Below are 27,200 nucleotides of genomic sequence, written 5' to 3'. Positions count from 1 at the left end.
CATGGATATCTATCAAAGAGCAATAAAAACGCTGCGCAACAGGGCATTTTAGCTACTAAACCTAGAGTACTGTTTACCGGGAAATGTTCGCCCAATTACAATTTTGACCTTAGCCTATGAAATCGATCAATTTTCGCCCAGTGTTGATTTCGCCCTTCACATTTGATTACTATGTGTATTATGCAGATCACTTCAATTCGCTGTTATGATAAAATCGCCTTCACATTGTTCAAACAGCACTCTCTCGGTCCTCTTTCGTCAGTTTCGGTTTTTCTTAACTTTCTTTTATAATAAAACCTTTATGATTTTATAGATGATACAACTTCTTAGACTAACTACGGATGGGTTTTATTTCATATTCTATCGAGTAGTACTTCAAAACAGTGAGCTTCATGCCTGACTGAATTAAACAGAACTCTCCTCCTTAAAACGCTATCTTACAAACAATGGTTTACAGATGGACTACAGGGAGGCAAATGTATGTTTCTTTTTTCTTTTTGTGACCTATTTATACATAAACAATTAATGACTCGTTTGCATTCACAATTAATGGTTTAGCGATTTTTCATGATTGGTTTCAGTCAAAAGTTATTGATTGTCTCCCATTAATTTTGTATGCTGCCTATCTACCGCAGTAGAGTGTGTACCAAATCCCCTTTGAGTTGGAGAAAGGATATATATATAACTTCATAGTGACGCATATATATTTCGTTAATTATTACCGCTCTGTGCAGCTACTGTGATAAAGTCCGTGGGTTTCATTCTAATTCAGTGTAGATATACCTGGTAATAAATATTTGATATATTGGATGTCAAATAATCAATACAATTCCCTAACAATTAGGTACTTCATGCTAGAATGACGGGATGATTTAATAAAATGGACGACCCTATAAGCAAATATTTATATTCTAATGTCAATAAGGGAATCCGTATCTAAATTACATAAAGCACTAAAGTATTTCACAAATATTACTGAATATGATATTGATTTATAGTCGAAAATTATTTCCCGCTCATCACTTTATAAGGAATAGTGTTTTCAGATGTTAGAACATTCATATATTGTCATTATATGAGAAGATTTGGGGTGTATAATTGTAGTTCAATCTTGTCAAGCTTACCGAGCTTTAGGATGAACATATCACGTGACACTTAAATCGATATTCTGCATTCTATGTGAGTGATAGGAATATTGATTCCGAGCTGTTAGTTACGATTATTTGTTATTCCTGTCTTCATGAACAATGCACAGTAATTATATTCACAGTTGGATTAATTCTTCATTAACGAAAACCGGTTTAAGATTGCTTTATGATAGCCATGGTGATATGAGCAAGGCGACGGACGTACACGTAGTATATGTAGGAATGACGATATTGTGAAGTGAAAATTGGACTCGAACAAATGTAGTGCTACATTTTAATGTGTTATGTAACACGTTTATATGGGAAATTGACATCACCACGGCATTGAAGACACTTGTTTGTAGTTGATCTAGTTTCATTCATTAATCGTTGGATTTAAATGCCTAACAATCAAACGGATGTGTATTTAAATACTTCAATCAGGCGCCTACCTATTCTTTGGATCCAAAAAACAATGGTTTATCATAGAAATGGTATAGCATTAAGGACTGTTTAATATTGAATTAAAACAATTAATGTCTTTCATGCTAACGATACGTTTTGAAGAACCAGATTCGAATGTCTGACAACGCTTTGTTAAAACTAATTCGAAATAAGATATGGTCTTTGTATGATTAAAGCTGACTGAAAATTACAGATTACTTATCACGCATTAATTAGCGTGTAAAAGTAACTGTATTTTATCTTTGATTTTGTTACAAGTTTTCCAAAATGGATGTGCTTGAGAAAGTTCATAAATCGCAAATTATGCTTATATGGAGTTTAGGAATAATGACATTTTATGGTAAGTATTTTTTTAATTTTGTTTTTATTGAGGAAAACCGAAAAATAAATTTGATTCTTCTTGATTATAATGTCGTATTGGTTTTATAACCGGCCCATGCATGTCATCACTGTCTTGAAGTTAACTATTCTTACTTAATAACGACAAATAACGATATGTTAACTTGCTAATATACTGATATATATTGCATACAATGCGTCTGAGGGTTGCTTTTTCGTTCTTGGTATACTGGTCATTGTCTTACAATACATAGCTATGTAGAATTTGAAGACATTGGATTGACTTCAAATTTTCATTTCTGTGATAGAGAAATGTATTTTTTTAAAGATTATAGGTCCCTTAATCTGTTTACGCTGATGACGTTGCTAAAAGCATCTATGTATTTTTTTAATTCTTTGTATCACTTAGTATCTTGTAAACAAATATACCTGTTGTTGCTTGAGTTGAAACATAAGAGTTCGTGTGTTGTGTGTGGCATATGGAACAGTAATACATTGCTCACATACGCATCAGGTATTTTAATAGAGTGTTCGCCACTTAAGATAACCGCCAACAAATGTCAATAAAAACTACAATAGTTCGCTTCTTTTTTTAAGTATTTCCGTAATAAATACGCTGCTTTATGTGCTTTTTAAGACATTTTACCTGAAAAGAATTTTAAACTGGTTACCGTGTTCCTTTCAATGTTATATACCTCCACTGCCAGTGGCGTAGCAAATCATTTGTCGGAGTGTCTGCTTACAGAGGGTCGAGCGTCCGAGGTGCGTAGCGCCTGAGGAGGGCGGGGTATGGGAGGGCGGGGTATGGGAGGGCGGGGTAGGGGAGGGACCATAGCAATCTACCGTGTTCTGTGAACTCCTTTTAGACTGAGTATTAACATGTAAAACCCGACTTTCTATATGAATAATTTCAAATTTTGTACTTCACTAACTCGTTTGTGATAAATGTATATCTCCGAGACCTGTCAATGTGTATAGACATAACATAACAACACTTTTTTATCAGACTAAAATTTTCAAGAAGATTCTTTTTATGATACGGACGGTCCATATTAATCATAAAAAAGGAATGAATAATTTGGTTTTGGTTTGGTTTAATTTCGTTTAACGTCCTATTAACAGCTAAAGTCATCAAAGGCAGTGCCTCCATGTGTGTAGTGTATGCGTGCATGCGTGTGTGTATGCAGAAGTCAAGGTATGTCGGTGTTCATACCCCCTTGTGATAGTGCGGATCTGATGCCGACTTTATAGTGCTATCTCACTGAAATCCCATGCCGAAGGCACCCAACACAGCATGCCGCCCGGTCACATTATACTGACAACGGGTAAACCAGTTGTTGTCATGACCCTAAATGCTGAACGTTAAGCAGGGAATAACAACAAGTTTTAAGGACTTTGGTATAGCCCGGCTTGAGGACAGAATTCATTGCCTTCCTCACCTTGGCGAACGAACGCTCAACATTACGGCCAAAAGTGAGGTGGTGCCAAGCAAGGCGCTAGGAAATGAAAGGAAGTTAGAAGTAGAAAAGAAGATAAAGATCCCAAATATTGCAATGGGTCCAGCAGATTTATTTTGATCGCGTGGTGTCTCCAAAATGAGGACACCAAAGCAAAAACCCAATTATGCAGGGGGTTACCGTATTATTCGCCTCCTACGATACATGCAATGGGTAACAGCAGATGCATTCTCTTCTCGGTTCCCCACCTGCAAATTAATAGAAATATTTGATTTAAAAAAATCTTGAAAATGTTAGTATATCATAAAGCACCTATTGTTCAGGGAACCATTTTGGGACATTTTTGGCAATGTTAGAGGAACTTCCATTACCAAAATTATAATACATTATCAATGTAACTTATACAAAGGAACCATATACACCTGGTCTGGAGTATCCTTACATAGATACTTTGTCAAAGTATAGCCTTTTATTATGCCGAATTACGATTCCTTTGAGGAAAACTTACAACTCTGTTTCAGGGAGTCCCGCTTGCTGTTTCAACGTATCGGATGGAAGTGCATTACACACATACCTACTGAATGGCTATAATCGGTTTGTCCGACCGTCCAGCACTGTTGACGTAGGACTAGAATTTCACCTCCTGACAATCAACCAACTGGTATGTGTTATTTCAAATGAAAATTATAATAGTTAAATGACATAGTTATATATGTACATTTATGTTACGTTGCAGTGCAGATAACAATACAGACTCAAAATGTTTGCATGATTCAATAAAAGCAAGTGTGTAGTAATATTAACAGTACTACATCTACCGTAAATTGATCTCTGATGTGTACTTTCTTCCTCATTTTTTCCATAGATTATCTGGGTCCGATACAGTTTAGACATGTTTAGACATTACCAAACACCAAACTATAGACTCCTGCCAATAACATGTTCAATTAAGGACAGACATATATTATTCCATCGACAAAATCACAGTTTTAGGTCGACAAGGCAAGTCAATAAAAAATCGAAAAAACACAACAAAAGAAAAGAGGCGAAAACAGATTTTCCTGATCGCTTCTTTCACCAAGACGATCAAAGTTGGACTCCTCGATCAGATGCAAAAGATATTGTGTCATCTGCCTGACGCAGGGAAGTCTGGTTTTCCAAAACTGATACCACACGCGATCTACCATTCATGGCATCAACAGTTATTAATATACGACAAAATAGTTTTATAATTATTAAAGTTATGGTGCTGTCACATAAATTAAGGTTCAGCGGCAGTTTTTGTTGAATACTGTTTGTATCAACCATACATTCAAATATGTTTCTTACGTTATAATAGAAAGGCCTATACAGCACGCTTCAGTAACAAAGTGTTTTAAGTATGTATATAGATGTTTACAGATATAATAGAGTACTGTCTACTTATAATCGTATTGATAATAAGTTGAACAACGTTAGACTTAGGCATACAACATGACTGGAAAGTGCAAATTAAAATGATTAATGAAGAACACGAAAACAAACAATTATATAGCTTAGCGTGCATAAATAGAAACTCGACAGCTTCTTGAATCAACCATAAGCGTATGGCAAACAAATCAATAATTCTTGTATTGACTGTAACTACATGTATACACAGGGGTTTATGTCCTCTTGATTCGTATCCTCTCCGGTTCAAAGAGAAAATTAAAGTTTACATGCACTCTCGTAATTATATTTACCAAGTCTAGACTCATTATTGGAATAATAATTAAAAATAATAATTTCAGACCATTTTTAACTTGCATATATATGATAACTCAAGTACACCAATCACCCTCAACAAAAACTATATTAAGATTAAAGGCAACGGCTGTTGCTAAATCGTATAGATGTAATGAGGTACTCTTTATGATTATGCACTCAAACCTCGCCTGTCTGTCTCCCCGGCTAGTGTGGCCTGCTAATGAAAAGATGGATTACAAATATATCATAGATAAAATAAAAAAATTGTTAAGGAAACTTACACAGATTATAATTTCGCGATAAAGACATTTTAAGAAACTACATTGCACGGTGTGTTAGCACAGAGACGCGACAGTCGGCATTTAAAGTGTCAAATAGACAAATAAAGGAGAAAACTAGGTCAGACACCAGGGTCTCAGTTTCAGTTAACTCACCTGTCCTGTACACTAAATAAAGCATAGTTATCTTCATGTGGAAGTTGTGTCTTTTTAATTGAGTTATTGAAATGCCTATCATTTCTTACAATAAATGCCTATCATTTCTTACAATAAATGCCTATCATTTCTTACAAACACTCTTTGTATGTACAGTATCTGTCCATCTACAACTGATAAATAACTTACAGGTGACCAAACGTATTGTGTAGATTTGCATAATTTGACATTTAATTAAATTTATTAAGCTTACAGGTTTCACGTCAATATGAATTACTGTTTTCTTGTCAACTGCGGGGGGGGGGTACCAGAGGGAAAATGGGGTTCCCCATGGGACATTTATACCAAGTACGCATGCGCTAACCCCTATAGGATTTTTTCCGAGCTCCCCAAACTGTCTAATACATATGTATAGGCTTAATAACACCATACATCGCGATAACAAGGTGTACATTATGTTTATTGTTTAGCAAATGATATAACCTATTTTCATCATCTTCAAACATCCTTACTCTTTATGTATATGAATCATCATAACAAAGTGGGCGTTATTTAATGACAACATTATGGTTATGAAGTTTATTATCACAGCTCATTTTTACGCTTGCCTTATTATTATGCAGATCATATTTTCTCGATAACGTTATTAACCAGCGAAATCCGAGAGGTATCATTCCTGCGGACATATCCTGCCATAAGATAACACGAAATACACAACATATTCGCATTATATCTGAATAATAAGTACTACAGATTTATGGAAAAACACGAAATTTTCCAATTGTGTCTGTAGAAAAAGTAACCGTAAAATCAGTGGTAATTTAGGTGAACAAAGTGACACGGAATATTTCCAGTCTACCTGCAAAATAAGTATTCACATTCGGCATAAGGAAAAATATAAAATATTCCGATTATACCTGCTGAAAAGCATTAGATAGAATGTATGAAAACACACTAAATGATGGGATTATATCAGTATAATTAGCTATAAAAGTATTGTCTATGTAAAAGGTGGTATACTTTTTAATAAGTTATGAACGACATTTTGATTACTACAATGATTCTGAAGAATTAATAGTGCATAAACTGTTTTAAAATATATAAAATGTTCGGATCACTACAATAAAAATATATAGAACCCGTCAATCAGATGTTATAAAAGATATGAAGTATTCTGATATTTAGAGTTAAGTGAATTAAATGTTTGAAGAGAAATTAATAATTCGGATCACTTCAATTATATATATAATAATCAGTAAATTAGATGTTGGAAGAGATAAATTGTATGAAGAATTCGAATCCCTACGATTATATATGTAGAACTAAGTGAATTAGATGCTTGAAGAGAAATCAATAAATCGGATCACTACAATTATATATATACTAATCAGTAAATTAGATGTTGGAAGAGATAAAGTGTATGAAGAATTCAGAACACGACAATTATATATGTATAATTGAGTGAATTAGATGTTTAAAGAAAAATTACTAATTCGGATTGCTTCAATTATTTATATCCTAATCAGTAAATTAGATGCTGGAAGAGATAAATTGTATGAAGAATTCGAATCACTACGATTATATATGTAGAATTAAGTGAATTAGATGTTTGACGAGAAATGAATAATTCGGATCACTACAATTATATATATACTAATCAGTAAATTAGATGCTGGAAGAGATAAATTGTATGAAGAATTCGAATCACTACGATTATTTATGTAGAATTAAGTGAATTAGATGTTTGACGAGAAAGGAATAATTCGGATCACTACAATCATATATCTAGAATTAGGTGAATTTAATGTTTGAAGAGAAATGAATAAATCAGATCACCTCAACTCTATATGAAGAACTAAGTGAATTAGATGCTTGAAGAGAAATGAATAAATCATATTTTTACAATTATATGTGTAGAATTAAGTGAATTAGATGTTTAAAGTGAAATTAATAAATCGGATCACCTCAACTATATATATACTAATCAGTAAATTAGCTGTTGGAAGAGATACATTGTATGAAGAATTCGAATCACTACGATTATATATGTAGAATTAAGTGAATTAGATGTTTAAAGAGAAATTAATAAATCGAATCACTTCAATTATTTATATCCTAATCAGTAAATTAGATGTTGGAAGAAATACATTGTATGAAGAATTCAGAACACTACAATTATATATGTAGAATGAGGTGAATTTAACGTTTGACAATAAATGAATCAATCGGATCACTACAATTATATATGAAGAATTCGTAAATGATATGTTTGATAAGAAATGAAATATTCGGATCACTAAAATTATAAAATAGTATCAATAAGTAGGATGTTTTAAGAGATATGGGATATTTTTATCATGTAGAATTAGTAACATAGATGTTTGAATAGAAAATTTCGAATCACCACAATTACGTATTTTCAATGAGTAAATAAGATGGTTTAAAAGATATGAAATATTCGGTTCATTGCAATTGAATGCGTAGAATAAATCAAATTGTAGTTTGGAAGGATATGAAGTATTTAAAACACTACCATTATATATGTATAATTAGTAAATTGCACGTAGCTATTCGAAGAGATTTTAAGTATTCGAATACATTGAACACGATTCGTAGAATTAAGTAGATTAGATGTTTGAAGAGAAATCAGTTATTCGGATCACTACATTTATATATAAAGAATCAGTAAATTAACTTCTAATAAGATTCATCAGTTTTGAGATATGTGATATGTAAAGTGTTCCTTCTACACAACCAATGTGCGTATTAAACGTATCGCAACACGTCACGACCGACTGGTCCCTTTATCAAGCTATTACTGAGTATGCACTCACTGACATTGTCAGTCATAGCTCGACAAAGGGACCAATCGGTCGAGGTTCAAGATTTTTATTTCACTCAGACACATATAAATGTGTGTAACAAGAGGTCATGTAGATATAACATAGTTTGTTACATACAAATATTTCAGGGTTCAACGTATATAAAATGTTACTAGCAAACAGAAGAAAAAACTTATAGAATAGAGACACTATAGCACTTTTGTTAATTTTTGAACAAATATGCTTACACTTTTCAGCAATTTAATATCAAAAATTGTAAACATTCTTTTCACTTTATGTTGGTTTGGACTTGTATAAAAATAGGCCGGACTATGTTTTCCCCTTATTTTGACTAAAGTAACGTTATTACAAGTATATAAGTAATAGAAATCGTCCCCAATACCAGTATTACAGAGTGGGCATATTCTGTCCTGTCTTTGAATTCCCACCCATCTTCCTGTTTTTACTGGAATCTTAATATTTGAAGTTAATTTTCCTATCTTTTGCGTTTAATCGTATCAAATAGTCTTCTAAACCAACGCAATATTTAAATGTAGAGTACAATCGTCCTCTGGATGAGGTGTCAATTTTATGTCTAGTTCATTATCATATAATAGAAATCGATATATGTTAGTATTCTTTCGTTTAGAAAAGATAAAACAAATTGTCTTCTTTGTGTTTACCGTTAGTTTCCAATTCTCACAATAATCCTGAAACTTATATAGCATTGATTGTAGACCACATGCTGTCTCTGACATTAACACTGTATCATCAGCATATGAAATAACAAAAAGTTGTACGTACATACCAATATGATCATGACATTGTTCATCAATCTTTAGTAAACAATCGACATTTTTTTCTTATAAATAGTCTTCTAAATCATTTTGAAATAAAGCAAATAAAAAGGCGAGCAATTTTCCGACATTGGAAGTAAACATTTCTGACATTTCATTCCCATTTCTCACACAAGATTTCGTATCAGAATACATGTTAATTACAACTTTAAATATTTTACCAGTTATGTTACATTTGAGAAGTTTTTGCCACAAGCCTATTCGCCACACCGATTCGAAGGTTTTTTCAAAAGTCAACGAATGCACAGTATAATATTCTACCGGAGGATAAATATAACGTTGTCAAAACGTGTAAAAAAAAAATTGTTGTCTATTGTTGAGTGACCCTTTCTGACACCAGCTTTTGTATAGGTTTGTATAATCTTACATTTAAAATCGACGTAAAAAAAATCCCCAAGCATGAGACCAACGTAATGGCCCTATAATTATCCAATCTTTTGCGATCAGCTTTGTTCTTATAGATTGGATTGATTATTCCTGTACTCCAACTTTTCGGTATTATACCAGTGTCCAATATTATATTAAGCATATCAACATATACAGATAACATATGTCAACCGTACTCTTTATGTACTCATTGACTATATTATCAATACCACCGTCTATTGTCAGATCAACTTTACGACGACCTTTAGGCTTAGCAATTCTATAAATTCTAGAAACCTTGCGACACGTGTAATACGAACATTCCTTTGTATAGAAAGAAAAATGATATAGTTCATGAGATAGTTTAAAATATGTTTTCGGATCAATACTATCATGTGTGTATAAGTAGTTATTTAAATATTTGAAGATATATGATGTAATCGGATCACTACAATCATACATATATAAATAGAAAAATAGATGTTTAATGATACATGAAATATTCGAAATATGACAATGATATAATATAAACTAGTAAATTAGATAGATGAAGACATACGATCTATTCAGATCACTACACTTTCATATCTGTACCGATAGTATTGGTATGCATAACATTTATAAGAAAATAGGAAAAGTCGGAGTTTAGCTGTAGAATTAGTATTATATAACCGCAGTAACCAGAGTAACCGGAGTAACCGGAGTAACCAGAGTAACCAGAGTAACTGGAGTAACCAGAGTAACTGGAGTAACCAGAGTAACTGGAGTAGCCAGAGTAACCGGAGTAGCCAGAGTAACCAGAGTAACCAGAGTAAGCGGAGTAACCTGAGTAGCCAGAGTAAGCGGAGTAACCAGAGTAACCGGAGTAAACAGAGCAACCAGAGAAACCGGAGTAACCGGAGTAACCAGAGTAACCGGAGTAACCGGAGTAACCAGAGTAACCAGAGTAACTGGAGTAACCAGAGTAACTGGAGTAACCAGAGTAACTGGAGTAGCCAGAGTAACCGGAGTAGCCAGAGTAACCAGAGTAACCAGAGTAAGCGGAGTAACCTGAGTAGCCAGAGTAAGCGGAGTAACCAGAGTAACCGGAGTAAACAGAGTAACCAGAGAAACCGGAGTAACCGGAGTAACCAGAGTAACCGGAGTAACGGGAGTAACCAGAGTAACCAGAGTAACCGGAGTAACCAGAGTAACCAGAGTAACCAGAGTAACCGGAGTAACCAGAGTAACCAGGTAACCAGAGTAACAAGAGTAACAAGAGTAACAAGAGTAACAAGAGTAACCAGGGTAACCGGAGTGACCGGAGTAACCGGAGTAATTAGAGTAACCGGAGTAACCGGATTAAACAGAGTAACCGGAGTAACCGGAGTAACCGGAGTAACCGGAGTAATCGGAGTAACCAGAGTAACCGGAATAACCAGAGTAACCGGAGTAAACCCAAATGGTCGGGCAGATGACCACAAACCTTTTCACGTCCGATCGGGGAATCAAACCCCGGTCGGCTAAGGAACATAAATAAATAAATAAAACATTAGGGCTACTGTGGTAAAAGAACTGCATTCAATGAGGGGAAACGAAATTTTCGAAATACAGTTCTTGATTTAGAATTACTTTTTTTCTTTAAAGACACACTCTATTCCAGTTATGACACTTACTTCGTTGAATACGTCACAGGTGGTTGATCAATCGGTAAAACTTCGAGTCAAATATGTACTCAGCTATCACATCATTCGGTACCGGATTGCTATCGAGACATCAAAGCGCTCAATCAAAACGAAGTTCATTCACATTACCTTTCACGAAAACTTTTACCGTAGATGAACCCATGATATGTCATACAGGCTATCGTCTTGGTATGCGTTGCGTACAATATTCATGTTAAGCCTTTAGCGAAGGATTAAAAAGGGATATCGTACAAATAAAATAGCTGGCAACAAGTACACTTGTTTACAATTACCGAGGGACCAGAAGGGATATTTTTGCATCTGTCAAATATATGATGATTTGGCGGTAGCACTTTAGAGCATCAGACAGATATTTAATTGCACACTTCCAAGTCTGAAAGTCTGTGTTGTGTATCTTTCTTCCTGTTTATATATACATGTGCTGCTGGGTATATTCGGCAATATGTTTCAGTGAGGTAGCACTATAAAGTCAGGTCCGCACTATCACGAGGAAAAAACACGAACATATCGCAGCCTCCCAAAACACACACGCATATACTACACTCATGCATCTTGCACACAGAGGAGGCCGTCCTTAAATGATCATAACTGTTGATAGGACATTAAACAATACTAAACCAAACTATCCCGAACCATTATGAAATTATTTAGCGTGAACTATTCCACCTTGCATATCCCGTCCTAGTGGTTATCTGAAATGACAAAAACGACATAACCATTTAATTGGATGAAATAGATATTTACTACACATGTTCTTTTTTTCTTCCATAGGATGTCCGCTCTCAAAAGTTATCAACGTCGGGTTGGTTTACATTGGTATGTATTTACCTATTTTATAATATATGATCTACTGAAAAACTAGAACACAATTCGTAGAATAAAGTACAAACTGCAGTATCATAATATATGATATACTTAATTACATCACATATATTTATAATATATCATAACAATAAACATCGACAAACATCAAAAAAAAGAATGTTTAGATGTCTGAAACATCAAAGTTTAAATTTCGTCGACTATGTTTAAGTGTTGGCTATTCTTGTTCGACTAGTTTTACTATATCGTTCTAAGACTAATTAGAATAATCGATGAACATTGGTTGTTATTGAAGTTCATGTGTAATCTTTATGTAGGGTTGTTAGACGATAACATGAAGTATGTTGTCATTCTTTCACGATTTGGGCTGAATAAATGCTCTTGAAGAGTCCTAGGTCAATACTGACTTTTCCCATGCACGTATTAATTAATCATGTACGTTGTTGTGGTTTTAAAGTCATTTAAATATGTAGTATTTGCTTGCGTCAGCAGATACAGCATTATAATATAAGTTTCCATTGACTGTAATTCAAAGAGTGTCTCACACATAGCATCCCACATAGTGTTAAGAGTTCATATGACCTACCGAGGTTACGTTAAAACAGTGATACAAATAGAAGGGTACCCAGTTGTGAATATTAGACGGTGGTTTCTGCCCAAAAACGCGGACGAAATTAAACCTACACGTACAGGTATCACCCTGACTTTTAAACAGAGTGAGCCTTCTTACGATCATCAGTATCAGATGGGTATGATAGAGTGCAAAAAACGTAACCCTTATGGAACTTTGACGTGATCCGGAAACTTGTGCATGAACTCGAATTCAACTGAATCTCTACTTGTAATTGAAAATGAGTGGATTTTATTTCTGAAGAATCTACTTGTTTGCAATCATTACTAATTTGTCTGTAGCATTAGCCATGTCATATTGGATGCCCTCCTGTCCTAACAGTGTCATGCATGGGTATTGTTCTTTTTTACATTGTAAGGAGAAAATAAAAAGATCGTGTGTAATTTATATGCATTTGCCCATATTTTCTTACACATATATTAGTTATGAGTAATCCTTTACAATGTTGACAAATGAGGAGCGACAGTACTTGGAGAGTATTTGGTCTGACCCAAAGCATGCTGGGTCATTTAGTGGTCACTACAAATTATACCAAACTGTTAAAAAAAGAAGGCCGATTTAAGATCAATCTGACACGTATCAGACAGTTTTTGTAGAGACAAGAAGCCTATTCTTTGCAAAGAAATGTCAGGAGAAAGTTTAGAAGGAGACATGAAGTAGTCAGTGGACTCGAAAGTCAATGGGACGGTGACTTGATGGACGTCAAAAACCTGGCAAAACACAACGCTGTTATTCAGTACATTCTAGTCCTACGGTATGTCTTTTCTCGTTTTGTGCTCACGGCCCCTTTGAACCGAAAAACGGCAGAAGATATTGTCAGCGTTTTGAAGTCCATATTTAACAGGGGAAGACAACCCTTGATCCTTCGTTTTGATAAGGGGAAAGAGGCAAAAACAATGTCGTACAGAACTATCTACGTTTTGTAAAAGAACATATCACATTTACAGAAAATGAAACTAAATCGAATTTAGCAGAAATTACCATCAAGGCCTTAAAAAACAGAATGTTCCGCATGTTTACATTTGATAGCTCTCACAGATACATTGATCAACTGGAGGACAAACCCGATAGCTTCAAGACCACTAGGAGGCATTTCCCCAGCAGAGGTAAACAAAAGGATTTTATGGACGAGTCGGTATCTGGAACTTTCTATCAGGAGGAACTTCAGAAAGTAGTCAAAAGTGAAGAAACCGTGTGGAAAATCGACGAATTATTACAGGAAAGGAAGTCAACGAATTGACCGAAACTGAAGCTATTTAGTAATAGGTCTCCGTTCGTGGTGATAAGTGGAAAGACTAGCCCATCGTACAGGTTTGAGATACTGGACGTGTCCAATAACGCATGCATGATAACGGTAGATAGTGGATTTCTAATCAATCATTCCGAAATACTTAAGGATGTTACGGCAAAATACCCTCTAACGAAAACGGAGGTACAGATGAACACGCGCACTGCTGGCTCAGGATCGTTCATATGGCAAAACGTTTAGTCAAATAATCTTCCTTCGAAGGTTTATTTTGCTATCGTCAAGCAAAAGGCCGTGAACAGAGATTATACAAGCTCTAGCGCCTAGTGGACTCGGAGAGGAACATTTAAACCTGGTCAGGCAAGGCAGTGCCAGCTTACAGGTACAATTTGGGAGCAACACCACGGAGACCCTCAACTGTGTAGCCTATGCAGAATTCCCGGCTCTCATAGAGATCAATCATAGACGCGATAAGCATGAACACTGATCAATTCAAATATGCCCTGAAGGAAATGAAACTAGAATACAGTTACAGTGTTTGCTCGAGTGACACTTTACCTAGTGCCGTCACCGACCCTACCATCGACGAGTGTAACACCGATCCCTGTCATCCTCCCGGTACGCATTGGGTGGTGTTTTGGATAAGCAGTCACACGTTTCACGACAGTCTAACACGGTTGCCTGAATAGTGATCATTTTGAGGAGTTTGTAAGAAAAAATATTAAAAATTGACAATGTATGATGCTGTACAATTGTTGACACAGTGTAATTCAGCGGACAAATTTTTATATGAATATATATCCAATTAGTTCAAATGTGTGTAAAATAACAAAGTAGCCTGTAGTCAAACAACCTGTGTATGTTGTCTATATAACTTGATGATATACGATTCGAATAGTCAGTTAAAGTCAGATATCAGAGAGGGATACATCATGTCCTCAGAGGGTCATTCTGATGGGAAACGAGATCTCTATTATCATTCAAATCCCCGACTACTGTACCTGATATCGATGTCGGGCAAGACGACTTTGGCATTCGATATTTTAAAACAAGCCTCCGGTATGTTTGAGATAAAACCTACACAAATAGTATTTGCGTACAGAAAGTATCAACCCTTACTAGAACAGATGGAAAATGATATACCTTGAATCGTTTTGCACCAGGGTATCCCGTCCCGGGAAGAGATACAGGACTGGAGTCAGGGAAACGACCATACCGTTCCCGTTTTGGACGAAATGATGAATCATGTGGCTGAAAACGAGGACTCACTGCATTTGTTTTCTGTGACGGACACGTGACGGTCATGTTTCTAACTCAAAACTTTTCTATGCCCGGGAAATATGCCAGGCCCATATCACTAAATTGTTAATACGTACTGTTATTGAGGAACGTCAGAGAAGCTCGTCAGATTATAACATTTGGAAGTCAAATATTTCCCGGGAAAAGTAGTTTCATTAAACAACAATACGAAAAAGCAATGACTATTTCACGCTATAGTTATTTACTGATCGATCTATGTCCTTCGTCAGAAAAAAAATACAGACTGTGCACGTGCATATTACCGTTTATTTACTAAAATGATAAATATAAGAAACACCATTTTACCTCATTCAGTCGAAATGAGTCGATCACTGAGAGCACACGTGTGTTATTTACAATTAATGTACCAGCCTAGCGTTAAAAAGTGAAAAGCCCTGATATCTGCAGTGTGTGAAGTCGCCCTGAACATTTACAGAGACGCGTTTGACCTCTCCGGTGTTTACATAAAGAAACTCAAACCCTACAAAACCGTCATTCGATCACTGATGTGCAAACGGATAGGGCGCAGACATAAAGAGGAAATACTTTTGAGGCGTTACGGTTTATTGCCCTTATTGATAAAACCTGCTCTACAGGCATTGAAAGTGTACGATGGCTTACGAACTCATTCTAATACCTAGGATGAAATACGAGATGATGGTGTCCCCCCAGAATCCGACGATTTAGTACACCTGAGAAATGTATGTCACGATGCAGCAGGAAACCCCCACGACAAACTCTATTATGGACATGATAAAATTCGTTATCCCAAAACAAATTTTAAAACAAGCAGTACACCTTCTGAACATTCTGATAAACCATGGGCAATACCGTTAGTGGAACACTCGTGGTGAATTGATATACAAGGGAGAAACTATACATGATTCAGACAGCACCGATCTGATGAGGGACGCCGTCACTGTCAAGACAACACACAAGCCACGTGAATATCAAGAATTTTACAGTGGACTAAGAGAGCTGTACACGCCCGTTTATCGTTAATACTGATCGTAACTTACACTTATTGGGCGATAATCCCCGCTTCAAAGGGGTCACGGGTACATAGCTAAAAGACGAACGAACGGTGCTCCACCAGGTTAATTAGTTTTAAAGAAAGCTAAAAAAGCATCAACTGGATTGAATTTTAATAATGAACAAAGATAATTATTGCTTACATCATAACACACATTTTCATATATACCGATGTTAAAACGGTATATCATTATTATATTTTATGTACCGAATCATTCAGAATTAAACAGGCATGCAATGGAATTACCGATTTTACTTGTTTTAGTGTTATGAAAATGTACATAAAAACGTGTCAATGAACAAAAGCCATTACGTTCAGTTGTACAAAAAAACTTACATGAATGAAAAACTGGAAATCATGTGTCGAAAAATTGAACCGTGACATGTACAATTGTAGTGATTTTGATCTATGTTTATATGAGATAAGGAAGACTTCTTAAAAAAATCATGCCTCTTAAAGGGGATATGATTTTTTGTACACGAATCAAAACTGAAATCTTGTATGTAACAAAAACGAGGTATGAAAAAAAAATCGTTTCGAATGCCTGTGCAAAAAATGTTCCATAAACAAAATATTAGTCGACTTAATAAAAATAATCAGATGGTAAACAAATTCATGATATTTGATACGTTGCTAACATGAAATAAAGAAGACTATTAAAAACAACGTTTTACACATATGTACCTAATAGGCGATTGTTTTTTGTTCCTATTAAACCTCTCTGATTCAATACTCATATGGTAACGTGTCAAATGTACTCCATTGGATATATCGCTTTGTATAAACTATTCTGTATTTTTTTTTCTTCAACTGAAGGATATATTTTTCATTTTCGTTTTTGTCAAGCTATTTTGTTTGGATTTGTCAAAGAAACATTGCGTTCTTCTTTACGCGGTGCTTCAATTAAATCTAGCATTTTAGCATTGTTATAATTTAGAGTAAAACCTCTTATTTTGTAAACTCTATTTCCTTTAGATGTTAAGTACGAATACTGATTTGGACCACCCGATACAAAATGAACGATGAAGTCGTCATGGTCGAGCTAATTAGTCAACTCACCAAGGTAGTCACCGAGGTGGGGGTCAACGTCACCCTGTCTACTAACGAATATCACGCTGTAGGTGTCGTTATAGAGGACGCGTTCCCCGAGCATTTCCAACACACTGTATAATTTTAGTCTTGCCCAGCATGCTGTCATGCTAGCTACGAATATATTGGTTTGGTTATTTCCCGAATAAAATGTTCGTAGTTCTCCCAGGTTACTTGTCATGTGTCGTCGGTGACAATGTGAAAATCTTTTATGTTTTTTCCTGGATCAGACAAGCACTGAAAAAACTTGTCAGCCTCGAACTCATAAAAGAAAGTTGACTGAGGCATGTTCAATCTTTGACAAAATTTCCCCCTGAACGATTTTAACAGTAATTTGGCCAAAAATCTCAATGGTATGTTCTTTTTTATGCTGTCGGGATTCAGACGAATATCATCTCGCTTGAAATAATACCCAATGGAACGAGCAGCATCTGTCTCGGTTTTCACCCAGGCAGGCCAGTCGCTGGACTCTTGCTTAAATTTTAGAAACAGATCAACGTATCCGTCAAAAAAGACCGCCTTCTCAAATTATTTTGATCACAGATTACTCTTTAATTCTACTGGGGATTTTCCCAAGTAACCGCATTCTTTTGCACAGGGCAATGACCTCGGGACAGCCGTCGTGCTCCTCTGTTCTATAATAGGAGGGTTCTGTGTTTATCCCCTGATTTGCACAGGGCAATGACCTCGAAATACCACGTGATCCTCTGTTCTATAATACTGCTCTGGGGATTTTCCCCTGAGGTTGCCCACATTTTTGTTTCAGGTCAATCCCACTTTCTGGGTAAGGTCAATGACATTCCCGGTCATGACCTCCTTATAGGTCAAGGTCAGTAGGTCAAAAGGCATATCTCTAAGGTCAGTAGATATAAGGACATACATGTACCTATTTATGTACATGTACGCTGCTGGGGGTTAACAAGGAATTATGAGTCACTTATTCTAGCTCTTATTTACAAATATCATATTTCTCTATCCAGTTACATGTATATGAAATAATATTAAATTACTATAAATAATAAAATCATCAACGAATAGTTTATTCATTATACACCTTCACACTGTTTGTAGGCAGTAGAGTAATACAAAAATGTTCAAATATTATTTTGGTACACATATCTTGGCTTATTATGGTTCATCAGTTTCTTAAATAACACTAATAATAGTTTTTGAAAATAAATGATATATATGCGTGTATCGTTGATAATTTTGCTTTTGCAGACCTGGACTGATCCACGTTTTAACTGGTCAAGCGCTAGTTATGCTAATATTCTTGAGACCTATGTCCACGAAGATAATGTATGGCTTCCGCAGATGGTTGTTGACAATACGTAAGTGCATAATATATGTATGTAAAAATCATGTAGACTAAATAACGTTAATTAGATGTTTTGATCAAAACATACATGTTCTCGACATGTTTGAGTTCCTTTAATATACTTCTGTTATTCTTTTCGTGTTGATTTTGAGATACCCATTTGTCCTTGTATGTTGACGTTGCGGTATTTATTGTTTTTTGGTGGTTTTTTTGCCTTACCAGTAACGTTAAGCTAAAATTAAACATAAATGTCTGCTTCTATTTAGGCCTAGTACATTTACACATCCCTTTTTCCGGTTATCATTTTGCAGTGGTAAGATGGCGCAATAACATACAAACACTAGAGTTTGTACGACTAATCATTGAGTTTTGATGGTCACTGAAATTCCTTCCTAATAGATTACATTACCACATTGGTTTCATGTTGACCTGACTCTCTTCAGTAAATATAAAAAAAAATGTAAAAAGGTGTAATTAGTTAATGAGAATTTACATAAGCATAGTAATCATCCATCTTAAGTTTGATCTAGTTTTGTTTCTTCCATAACATGTATATTATGCCTAGAACACCATTTGTTTGTCTGCCTCATTCTCGTTCCCGGACGGACAAAACATTGTCACGAATAATAACGTCAGATTGAAAGATGCCAGTGCAATATATTGTAACGCGACTTCATTATTAAATGACTTACTGTTTAAACAAAGTTCAGGGTGAAACCCACTGGGGGATTACTAATTAATCTTAACCGAAATCAAGCATGTTTATCAAATTGATTCTTGATTCTTGATATAAAAATGGTTGTGGGAAAAAATACATATAACAAACGATTAATTTTTAATTAACGATGTAATTGCATGGAAATCTTTATAAATGAAAGAAATATAAATAAGACTCCTTAAAATATGCGCATGTTAAGTAAACAAAGAGTTTCTATTGGTGTTGTGTTACACATCTTGAAAATTGTATTACCAATATTGTTCTTTGGTGCTTAAAAATGAGCATAATATAATGGTTAGCTTTTTCTCAAAATATGAAAATGCAAACGTCTGATGTAATCTAATTTGATTTTGCTATTTCGATTTTGTCTTTCCAAAAGGATATACAATTCTGTTACCTTTGTTGAACATACGCATTTTGCTAGGATTTGTATAATGTAGTGAAAAAGACTGGTACGTGTCCGTGGATTACCAGTGTTTTCTAGTTGGAAAATATGTAAGTTCTCGGAGCTTTTGCATATTGTTTGGTCATAAAAAACAATGATTAATGATCTGAACAGGAAAATATTTTCAATCGTAAGGAGTAATGGCGACTTGGGCAGTTTTAATCTTGAAAAAAGTGTTAAGGTGATTCACGTCGGGTAAGGTACATGTTAGTGATATCTTCATGTACATATTTCGAAAAACTTTCACTTGCAATAAACTTACCAAAAAACAGATACAGATTAATGTCTTAAAAAGCTGTATAAATACTTCCGTTTTTGTTATGATAGGGAAAACAAATACAACATCGCCTTGGTTTCTTTTTGGTACAGGATTAAAAAAAAAAAAAAATGTATTCAAAGATGAATGTGTACTCATATATTAATAAACGTTACTTTTAGTTGGATTAAGCTCTGTCGTGCATATGTTGTTTAAAAAAACCCACTTAGAAGTGCTAGTCTAACGTACTTTACTTATATTCTAGTATCTGTGAGTTCTTACAAGAAAATGTTATATTTTGATTTCAGATTTGATAAAATATCTGCAATGTCCGGTTCAAATCTTTTGTTACGTGTGACGTCACATGGACTTGTCACGTGGGAGCCTCCCGGTCTATACAACACGCACTGCGCCGTCGATACAACATGGTTTCCTTTCGATGTGCAAACTTGCATAATATCAGTATGTATTGAATTTACCCCAAATCGGTAGGTCTATTGCTGTATGTATCGAATGTACCCCAAATCGGTAGGTCTATTGCTGAATGTATTACATGTACCCCAAATCGGTAGATCTATTGCTGTATGTATCGAATGTACCCCAAATCGGTATGTCTATTGCTGTATGTATTGAATGTACCCCAAATCGGTAGGTCTATTGCTGTATGTATTGAATGTACCCTAACTCGGTAAGTCTATTGCTGTATGTATTACATGTACCCCAAATCGGTAGGTCTTTTGCTGTATTATTGAATGTAACCCAAATCGGTAGGTCTATTGCTTTATGTATCGAATGTACCCCAAATCGGTACGTCTATTGCTGTATTTTGGAATTAATCCTGTATCGGTATGTCGTTTGCTGTATATATGGAATTTGTCTCATATCGGTATGTCTTGTTTTTTTCCCGTTTCGGTATGAGCTATTTATGCTGCGTATCTGTATTCAAAGCATGTGACCATTATCTGTATATGTCAGTTGTCTCTTCTATCGGAATGTGTGGAATAGGATTCGCATCGATATGTACGCAGCATAGCTCTTATTGTGTTTTTTTTTACATAGCAGGAGTAACCGGTATGCACTAGATCATTACGACTGGAATATAAAGTCAGTACTGTTGTCCTTATCGATGTGTTAATGATTTGGCTCAAATCAGAATGTGTAGTTCAGTCATCATTTCAAATGTTCCTGTGACATTTCTACCATTAAAAATAAAGAGGTATGCATATGCTTATTTCATAGAAACGAATGCGAATAAGATCTGTAGAGTTTCAAAGCTTTCCGATCTCCACAAGGAAATGTCATCATAAAATATGTGTATTATTCTGTTATGATTGTGTTGTAACGACGAGTTTCATTGGTCAATTGTCAAACATTTTCATGTGAAAAACAAATGTAATAGACGAGGACCAGAAAGCTTAGTTATTACTGTTTGGGTAATGTATCTTCAAATGTTTTTCAATTCATTGACAAAAGAGAATTTTATTGTTTATTTATAACCGGAGCAATGAATTAGGCTTGAACAGTTAATCCATATTTGAGCACGAGAACGGTTTTATGAAAACGAGTTGAGGTCTTATCTTTTCTTGAATCTTCACGGGAAAATTTGAAGAGAAATGTTTTAATACATTCGTTCATATGTATTTCAGGTATCAGGTTGGTCATATAACATGGAAGATCTTAATGTAACGAACAAAGTATCACATATTTCTACCAACGACTACAGAGTGAACGGTGAATGGCTGTTATCGCGCACGTACATCTCCTCCATACCAAAGGAAGGTCGATCACATCTAAACCTCGTCCTACAACTAGAAAGACGATCTGCGTTCTACGTCATGAATGTCCTCGTTCCTGTTTTGCTGACGTCACTCTTGACCCCGATGGTTTTCAAGCTGCCTTCTGAGTCGGGAGAACGAATATCTTTTATATTGACGGTTGTGCTTGCCATTGAGGTCCTTTTGACAGTTGTATCCGCTCACATGCCAGCAACTTCACTCCATACGTCAGTTATGGGTATGTTGTCGGGTCTTTCTTTTTAAGGCCAGATTTTTACTGTTATTTGTATTCATTTCCTGGAGACTTAATTCTCGATGTTTTCGTTTGTGCTTTATATCCACAATCAATGTTAACTGAATAATAAGTAGTATAAAGTTTGGTGTAAAGGAATAGTCAGTATTTGTCTTAAAATGGTAGTATTGGAGCTACACACAGGGAACATTACATTTAAACAACCATCAATGCGAAATGTCTATTTGAACATCTGTCGGGATCGGAATCAGCATCGGGATCTGACAATTTTTCTATTTCACATCTTGTAAAGCTTAAAATAACTCCGGAGTCACTATGCATTTGCCGTTCTTCAGATTACATGCCAATAAGTGCAGTACTGTTGAAATTCGATGTTACTTTCCATTTGTATTTCTTCATTATTCGAATTATCGTTCATTCCCTTTATAATCGTTATCGTTAATGTATTGGTGTTTTGAACCACCTCGCAATCTGGGCCCCTGGAAAATATAATATTATGTAGCATGCTGTTATCCTGTGACCAATGCTCAAAATGACATATCGAATTTCAAACTCCATGTCTTAGACAATTGCGGACACCTGTATTTTTGTAGATAAGACTGAAGTGGCGGGTGCAAAGTGTGGTGCAAGAAACACTTTCTATTCACCTTAGTTTGCCTCTAATACTTTGTTGTGGTACTACCTGTATAATTCGCTCACCCTCACCGTTTACAAGAGTTTCGCCTCCGGGTTGTTCGAGAATATGTTTTTCCGGTATACAGTGTATTACTGAAATAGTATATAACATTGATTCATGGAATTACCTGTACTAAGTTAATGAGGTATTCCTCGAAAAATATCGCCTTTTGTGTTATAAAACTTTCTTATTCTTGCAGAACTGTATCTGGTGATGGTTCTAAGCATATCTGCCTTAGCTGTAATACTGACGTCACTGATACTGAATCTTTACCATAGAGAGGACGACATGGAACTTCCAAAAGGGATTCGGTTAATGCTACAATGTCATCAACAATTACAAAGACGAACGCAAGTAGGAAGCGCCAAAGAAGAGACGGGACATGCTATGCACAAGCCTTGTAACACAAGCAACGACGAATCTTCGTCAAGCGATGAAAAACATGCAAATAGCAACGTGGTGGAGGAATTTGATAAGATCGGCAACCTTAAGAATAACAAGAGGATAACGTGTCAAAAATTGAGCACACATCTTGATGACATTTTCTTTTGGGTGTTTTTCGGTCTTACTCTGTTGTGCACTTTGATTTTTATGTTGACAATGGGGTTTGGAGGTTCATAGTTGCTATTCCAAAATAACTTTTACATACTGAAAATACTTCGTACCAGTCCACATACCTGGATTCGTTCACCTCACCTCAAACTCGGCGACTTGCGTATACCACTTACACTTGTAGACTCTACTTTTTGTGTAATGCTGTCTCTGTTTTGCACGCAAATTCGACTGTTAGCAATAACGCTTGCAGGTACAAGCCACAACTGAAAAAACGTAAACTGCAGTCTCCTGTTTTGTAAACTAATCACTTAATTATGCACGCTTGATAACATGTTTAAAATACAAAACAAACTTAGTTTAAATACCCATTCCATGAATACGTTCACATCTAATCTTTTGACATTTAAACACTTTTTTAAAACCTTTTTTGTAACTAATATGTTTACAATACCGCGTGGGCGATGACGGCTACAATTGAAAAAAAACATACAACTCTTATTACACATTCCTGGTATACGTTCATATGAAATCATGTCAAGTTATTAGACCAAGTCGACAACAAACAACTATGTTGTATGTTTACAACATACAACTCTTATAACACATTCCTGGTATACGTTCATATCAAATCCTGTTGTTAAGTTATTAGACCACGTCGACAACATACAACTATGTTGTATACAACATACAACTCTTATAAAACATTCCTGATATACGTTCATATGAAATCATGTGAAGTTATTAGACCATGTCGACAACATACAACTGTGTTGTATGTATACAACATACAACTCTTATAACACATTCCTGATATACGTTCATATAAAATCATGTGAAGTTATTAGACCACGTCGACAACATGCAACTGTGTTGTATGTATACAACATACCACTCTTATAACACATTCCCAGTATACGTTCATATGAAATCCTGTGTTATTAGACCACATCGACAGTCTTTTTGTAAACATTATCTCTGCAGTTCACGTTAATTTTATGATTTAAGTCGTGCAGTTATTAAAGCTAGGACTGGAAACTGTTTTGTTTAAGTAACATAATATAATATATAGTATATAGTACATTTATAAATATAGTGACATCATCACAAGCACTACCATAACATTTTATCAGCCGGAAATACTATGAAATAATTAATTTAATTGGGTAATCGTCTTCCACGAATTATTAGGTCCATGAAGTATTTGCAAGCTTGACATGAAGCAATTCATCGTGTAAGAGGGTACTCCTAATCCACGAATTTATGTATCAATGAAATGGTAGTTTTTCTGGAAACTGCAAATTTTGGGCCCCACGAAAATATCTGATGTCGCAGTATGTTAATAACATGCCATGTAAGTGGAGAGATAAAATCTTGATTTTCGCAATCCGCAATGATTAGAATTTGTAACGGCATAACCTTCGTAGGCTGTGATTGACCGATACCAGTTGTTCACATTTCCCACTTTTTATCCTCTACTCTCCTTTTTCTGTAGACACAAACCCCTTAACAATTATTTTAACATTTCTCCGGGGACATTATATATCGATTTCCATGTATAACACTACTGGTACTTATCGCTGTATAATAGAAATGAAACGTAATAATATAAATACCCAGAGTTCAGGTTGCATTTCTTTGTTGTGTATATTTAGATTTGTCATCACGATTAATTTCCCTGTTACTTTATAGTCCTACATCACAGTTTTACGATATAGCCCAAACAGACCTAAACATGAATAGGATATTTGCGTTAAAACAATATTACCAGAAACGCACCCATTCGAATTCTCCAGAGAAATTTATTTCTAACTCATAAATAAGGAGATTCAATTGTAGTTCGTTAGAATTGCACGGATAAGGATTGTACTGAATATACAGTGTTAATTACATGGGCCGACATTGAAATCCTGTGTGAAGTTATTAGACCACGTACATTGTTCCCTATAGGAACACATGTTTATAGACAATTAGTACAGTTTTTACCGTTTTGGCAAAAACAGATAATAGAACGGATGATGTTGATTGCGTGCAAGTTTACATGAAGGTGTTTCATATATGTATATACAAATATGGATAGATGATTTATATTGTCATAGTTAGGGAAAAATCAATAAAAGGGTTAACAGCAATCGACTCACTATCATCCTTATACTTCAGTACTTTGAATATCACTGTGAATAAAACTTGTGTTGTTTTATTCATGTCTCGGTTTTATTTAAGTAGGGCCTATAGTGTTTCCCATGTCAATTTCGTCTAGTCCTGTCTATTTGAGTCATGATTTAGTGTCACCGCTCTAGAGAGTTCGTTTCTAAACAAATGTCGATCGGATTTGATACATAGATAAATATTAGAATGCCTAGAATCAGTTAAAATTTCTGGGTTTGAAATCGAAGCCTGCGAAAGCGTTTTTAAGTAAAGAAAATGTGTCAACAATGACTTTTATTTTGCACGGAGGCTAGGACATTCTTGCCTCATGGACATTGTCTAGTTACATTTTTCAATATAACATTTCATTGACATGATGTGATGAATATTTGATAAGGAATACTATCCCTGAACAAAGAGGAAAAAATTTTGTGGAGCCCTAGCATCATCATTTCATAAAAGTGAAAAAAAGGAAACTTCACACGAAATTGTTAAGCATGTGAAAACCCTGAACGAGTTTGTGTTTTAGTGTGTTACGATCAAGGTTAACGCGTAACTGTTACAGGAAAACCATTGGCATTACGCTAGCAATTTATTTGTAAACGTATGTATTTTTAATAAGAGCGTAGCTCTCGGGCGCAAGTAGCCCTCCAGTGGGCAAACAGGTGTATCCTTGAAGCAAAAACAACTGTGTTTCAACCCATACATGAACATCTTTATATAGTGAAAACAATCCTAATGTTTTATTACTTGTTTATTGCGATACAAATAATATACATTCTGAATCAAAAAGTATATTACATAAAAGCTTGTGTGATAAGGCATGAAACTTCGTTCGGAGATTATCATACTATGACGTCACAAACACGTCACAATCGGCCTTCATCGGTTATTTCCGGAAGGATGAAAAATAACCGGAAAATTATGATGTCCGTTGCATTCATATCTCTTTGTGGGCGTTCACTGTTTTTTTTTTTATTTCAGTTTTTGTCACACGCACAAAAAGTACAAATTGGGATATTTTCTGGATATCCTTTTCGTCATCAACCAGGTTCTGTTAATATTTCTACAGGGAGATATCTTCAAAAAGAGCCGGCATTAAACACATAGATCAGCGTGTACATCACCTAAAAAATTCATCAACGTTTGATTTCCAGTTGTTGAGAATATGAACGGAAAAATTTAACATTTTTGAAAGTCTGGTTATAGACTTTACATAAATGTTTTATGCATCACTACTCGTGAAAGAAACAATGGTTAATGCGTTTATGACGAAATAAACAATAATTTTCCAGACAACAAACCCGAGTTCAACGCCCTTTTTCAGCAACGTATTACTTTTTCACAACGCGTGCCGATTTATAACTAGTTACAGACAGAAACTGTGAAATTCTATTTGGCATCATTACCAGTAAAATATCGGTGACAGTTACAAAATTTGATATTCAATACGGTGTTTCGGGATGGAACAGTGATTGAGACTACATATCGATATAACGACGATCTCAGTTACATTAAAGTATATTCTTTTTTAATTTTAGTATTTAACTAACATCTCTACACATTTACTTACACTAATTGTCAAATATGTAATATGCACTTTTTCTATAGCAATTACAAAACAGTTTTTTCCCAAACCTATCTCAATCACGCAGAGGAAAT

The 27,200-nt window shown here is 35.1% G+C and overlaps 1 protein-coding gene across 1 annotated transcript; it reads left to right on the top strand.

Moving 5' to 3' along the window:
- The first annotated feature begins 1,739 nt into the window (after window positions 1-1,739).
- Window positions 1,740-25,544, top strand: LOC110459768 (acetylcholine receptor subunit beta-type acr-3-like). Its single transcript, XM_021512188.1, has 7 exons — window positions 1,740-1,932; window positions 3,910-4,049; window positions 12,049-12,093; window positions 18,619-18,728; window positions 20,443-20,596; window positions 21,781-22,147; window positions 23,038-25,544. The coding sequence occupies exons 1-7, from the start codon at window positions 1,860-1,862 to the stop codon at window positions 23,457-23,459; spliced, it is 1,311 nt and encodes a 436-aa protein (XP_021367863.1). The 5' UTR covers window positions 1,740-1,859; the 3' UTR covers window positions 23,460-25,544.
- The last annotated feature ends 1,656 nt before the right edge of the window (window positions 25,545-27,200 follow it).

Source organism: Mizuhopecten yessoensis, unplaced genomic scaffold (genome assembly GCF_002113885.1).
Source record: "Mizuhopecten yessoensis strain PY_sf001 unplaced genomic scaffold, ASM211388v2 scaffold10209, whole genome shotgun sequence".
Classification (NCBI taxonomy): domain Eukaryota; kingdom Metazoa; phylum Mollusca; class Bivalvia; order Pectinida; family Pectinidae; genus Mizuhopecten; species Mizuhopecten yessoensis.
This window is presented reverse-complemented; position numbering and strand designations above follow the sequence as displayed.